The sequence below is a fragment of the Trachymyrmex cornetzi genome, unplaced genomic scaffold, assembly GCF_001594075.2.
Source record: "Trachymyrmex cornetzi isolate Tcor2-1 unplaced genomic scaffold, Tcor1.1 scaffold746, whole genome shotgun sequence".
In the NCBI taxonomy this organism is placed as follows: Eukaryota; Metazoa; Arthropoda; class Insecta; order Hymenoptera; family Formicidae; genus Trachymyrmex; species Trachymyrmex cornetzi.
Window position 1 is genome coordinate 126,795 of NW_017300077.1, and position 5,066 is coordinate 131,860.

The window sequence follows — 5,066 nt, forward strand, 5'->3', positions numbered from 1 at the left end:
GTATGTCACATGACGATCTTGCATTATTAGTTTTTGCACAGCATCAATATTTTCTGACACAACAACTGATTTTGGACGACCTTCACGACTTTCGTCGGTAAGCGAACAGCGACCACGATTAAATTCGTTATACCAGCGTTTCACAGTGGCAAAGGATGGGGCTTTATCGCCAAAAGTGGAAGTAAGTTGATCGATGCACTCCTGTCTTGATAATCCACGTCGAAAGTCGTAATAAATCATTGCATGAAAATAATGTAAATAAATATCACTTCGAGCACTTCTTGTAATGTAAGAATTATTGTTTTACTTCTTTATTTAATGATGAATGACCTTTTATTATAGATCGTTGAAATCGTCTAAACGCCCGCTATTGCACTAAGATTAAAAAAATACAGCATGTCATTTAAAAAATGGAGGTGACCTTGAAATCTCCGAAGAGATCCACCTAGAAAAATTATTACCAGCATATATTAGGGCCCTCTTAATACCGTACAATTTTTGTAATTACAATATTTTCATCTCTAAAAATCGCGGAGATATTCAAAATTATTGAAAACAAAATTATTACCCCACCCCGTATAATATAATATAATAAATTAAAGAGCAAACACTTGTAACACTTATCTTCTTTTATCTCTAAGTTGTAGTTGATAGCTTTCTTAATTCTAGATACAATAATCTTTTTTTTACCTGCGTTTACATTGGCGTGGAGAATATCCGGTTCCTTGAGAAAGTCGTATTGCTTCACAGCGGAATACCAGTAAAACGCGACTTCCTGTCCCGTGATATCGCCAGGTACCGCACCACCAGGACGACAATAAAGATTGTGACCTACGTTCCGATCATTTTTATAATAGAACGTGTTCGTATGCGCCAAATGATTTGCCCATGATTGAGCGTACTCGCACAACTGCAACACGTTGAGTAATAACATATATAAGTATACATTAAGTATAAGTATCGTTTAAGTTTATGATATGGCTTTCGGCCGTTTTCATGTCTTTTATTCTTGTTTTACTACCTGCGGTGACATGGTCAACGGAGGTGCGTTATGCCGTTGCCGATAAACGTTATGCCAGCAAAGACACTCGGTGATAAATTCGCTGTCGCGCCAATCGGTTTCCAAGTCACTCCTATCATATATGATACTCATCGGTCGGTTGCTTAGTATCTGCAAGAAAATCCCTTGTGATACATGCAGAGCAATCATTCCGCCATCTACGATTAACACGATATGCGCACGCGATATCATGCAACTCTATTCTCATGTTTCGATTTAAGACGCTTGCTTTCTTCGAATACCATTCTTATAGAAATCCAATTCAATATTGGACAATTTAATATATTGAAAGATAATGATTAATTATCTATTTTAAATGGTAAAAGCACTATTGTTCAGTGCTTATACCATGATAATTAGTAATTAATCACTACCTTCCAGTATTAAATTTTTGTAAGGGTGGCGCCATGAATCTTGAGATTTTTTAATTATAAAATGTAAACTCTCGCGAATTCCTGAATTCGCTGATTTAGATAAATTCTCGAAATCTTATGTCCTTAAACTTTGGACTTACGCGAGTCATAGAATTTTTAAATCTTGGAATTATCGAACTTGCAAATATTGAAATTCATAATTTCTTTCGAGTTTCTGTAAATTCTTCTATTGATATCTAAATTCTTATATTTTGAACTATTACTGCATTCTGGATAAATTCTTAGATATCTACATCTTTTATGTAATTTAATTTTCTTTTAAAATTTAAAGGTCACTGTGGTATTCAGTCTTCAGACTCGGAGCATTGCATCACCTCAGATCCCTATATGAAGGAAACTTTAATTTGTGTGTAGAATTATTTCGTGCAAATGGTCAAACCGAAAATTCATTAGAATAAAAGTCAACCGAAAGACAGGTATACAGGTATAGACCAATGCAGTTTCCCAATTGTATTTATTATCATGTATGGTACATTCATGCATAGAACCCGAAACAACAGTGCGCCGCTTCTGACTTTAAAATATCGACCCAAGTACTTTGCGCGCGTGCTCTTTCGCTCTTTTGATTTCGTATTCCATTTCGAAAACAGTCGCATATCGAGTAAGCCAAGGACATAATGGAAATTATATTACGCGAACCTGAGACGTATCCGGCGCATAACGTTAATCTTTAATTGCCTGGATATACAAGAAAACGCGATCTCATAGTTAATACCAACTTCACATTTCGCAATTATTCTAAAAATGACAGAATAGTAGTTAGACATTTGATAATGCAGCATTACAATTTCTTATCTTTTTAGAATTATATTCAATGTAATCCTGATTTTTCAGAGTTAACACAATTTGGAATCCAAGTCCCCAATTCATTAGATCATCGAGCAATTAAACGCGATTCTGGAAAGAAAAGAAATGCGCTAAATAAAAAAGAAAGGAAGAAAGAGACTAAATTTTACAATAGTTATTAGAGGTGGCTCAATAACATAAAACATAAATAGGAAGAAGCATACAGCCACATATGCAAAATATTTTTTGCCAAAATCATATATTTAAAATTAAAAATGTAAACATTTCAGCCAAGTCTTGGCTATCATCAGTACAATAAAAGAATGCGAGATGTTAAATAATAAAACGCCAATTAAGATATCGAAGTGAAGTTCATATCCACTTTGACAAAAAATATCTTGCGTGGCTACATGCTCCTTCCTTCTATTTAAGAGACTAAATTATTAAATGAGTTTATCTAGAATCAAAATCATTTCACTTTGAATCAAACGAGGCAATATCTTTCTGAACGTGTATCGCGAGATTTCCATCGTCTACCTTTTTCAGAAGTTTCGGTCGATTGTCCAATTGTTGTCGAGTTAGTTCGTAGTTTATCGAGGACGTGGTGGCTATGGCGGGTAAATGGCTATGATCGGTAATTCGGTCCGTCTTGTATAACTTGCTCTGTTCTAGTCTCTTCCTAAGATTCTCCAAGGCCTTCGCCTCTTCGCGCTTTCTGGAGGGCGGCCAGTTCTCGCTCGAAGTGTGGATCATGGTGATTCCGGCACATGGTGAATCCTGACAGAGATCAAATTAATAAATTTAAGACTTTTGTAAAGACACTGTTCACATCTTAATTTACAATGTACTTGTTCAGAAAACATAAATCCATAAGAGTCACCAAGAAGAGAATCTCTTTTGCTTTCCGAATGTAAAAAGAGAAGAGTTTAAAAGATCTATTTAAGGGGAATATATAAATTGATGACGAGAAGAGAGAGAGAGAGAGAGAGAGAGAGAGAGAGAGAGAGAGAAGCTACGGAAGTTGAATAAAATGTCTAACTTTCAAATCGTGTGTAATGACAAAGAATTAATGATATATCAAATAAATAAATGAACAAATATTAATAAGTATTAATTTAATATAATTAATAATAAATGAAATACAATTGAGCTCTGGAAATATTGACAAAAATAATGAATAACACAATAAATGTCGGGCGATTGAGAGCTAAAGAAAGACGCAGTTATCAAGTGCGTATAACAAGAAAAATGTATTCACAAAATCGAATCGATTTAAAATTTGTGGAATCTCTTGCGAGGTGATGTAAGAATTTTGTGAATACATTTTTCTTGTTACACGCACTTAATAACTGCGTCTTTCTTTAGCTCTCAATCGCCCGACATTTATTGTGTTATTCATTATTTTTGTTAATGTAATTAAATATTAATGAAGATAATGATAAATTTATAGTAATAAATATTCATAAATTACAACTGTGAGAAATTTATAAATTAATGAATGTCGCGCGTATAAAGTTGCATTGTTGCAAAAAACACGAGTAGTATGTATACATATACCTACTAATAAAACGGATTAAAAAACATCAAAGAGTATTTATGTAATTTTATGTAATATACAGCGTGTAATCCAAAATGCTTCGAGATTGTTAAAACAAAAAATAATTGACATGCACAAATGTACACAGAATAAGATTTTTTATGTTTCTCCTAGGTCGTCAACTTCCAAGTTGAAGAAAGAAAGATAAGAAGAGTGAGATTCTGCTTTTCCAATGCAATATTTTAATCCTAAGACATGCGAATCCTCAGCGTCTCAGTGTCTCTCTTTCTGATTATTAACAGTCGTTTGTGAATGTAGATTCTCGTGCTCGCATCCGTCGAATTGATACACGGGGCGATTTCTCACGGAGAAGCTTCTCTGGGACCGTTAAATGAAGGCTCTAGAATGGAGGAGAAACGTGGACAATCGCGATTCCAGAGAGACTCGTCCAGGGAGGACCAACCTTGGAATGATTGCTGTTGGGAAAATTGAAGTCCAGGTGTGCGGCCTGGCTGAGCAACCGTCGGCTCGCGGGGCACCGGTTACGATTGATCATCTCCTTCTGCATTGCATACTCAATGAAGTAGCTCTCGTACTCGGACGCGTTGTCGTGCTGCGGCAGGAGCTCGGCGGTCTCCTCCGCAATGCCGTACGCGCGACTCATCTCGCGCAGCTCCATCGCGGACGGTGCGCCTCGCACCACAACACCGCGATCCACGGTCGTGCCGGATCAGGCGCATACTGACCAAATCGAGCCTCGCCGCGCAAAACCACAAGCGCGCGACCAGCGATACAGTGCCGCTGTGCTGCAAACTATGGACGTACGTGTGCGCGCGCCAAGTTTATTATGGCCATTCGCCTCAATACTCAGGCCTGCGAAGTCCCGTATGCGGTATGAGATATTGACATACAAATTGTTTATAATATCTATATGCTATTTACATGAATCTTCCAGTTAATGAGATGCTAAAATCGAACATCTAAAGTGAATTTACTTTAGATCTGAAGTAGTTGGCTAATGTTATAGTGCAAAATTAATATTAATTTTCCTTTGGAAAAGAATAATGAAATGGATATTAGAATGTAACTGCCTATTACGGTCGGAGCTGAATCTTCGTTGCTTTAAATAATTCAATCTTGAATTACTAATATATCCTATATATGTACTTACATATATACCATATTGTAGTCTTTTTTTCAAACTGCGCGTCGAATTGTTTTTCCGGACTAAATAAACGCAATTAAAACT

At 36.2% G+C, this 5,066-nt stretch overlaps 1 protein-coding gene across 1 annotated transcript in view; it reads right to left on the reverse strand.

Annotated features, from left to right (window-relative positions):
* LOC108768017 (uncharacterized) overlaps window positions 1-4,543 on the reverse strand; it is an 8,153-nt gene extending 3,610 nt beyond the window's left edge. Inside the window, exons 1-4 of the mRNA XM_018518208.1 lie at window positions 4,281-4,543; window positions 2,818-3,057; window positions 1,022-1,171; window positions 691-910 (exon numbers count right to left, since the gene is read on the reverse strand). Coding sequence (XP_018373710.1) covers window positions 691-910; window positions 1,022-1,171; window positions 2,818-3,057; window positions 4,281-4,496 — 826 coding nt within the window. The 5' untranslated portion in view covers window positions 4,497-4,543. The remainder of the gene's footprint in view (window positions 1-690; window positions 911-1,021; window positions 1,172-2,817; window positions 3,058-4,280) is intronic.
* Between the last annotated feature and the right edge of the window lie 523 nt (window positions 4,544-5,066).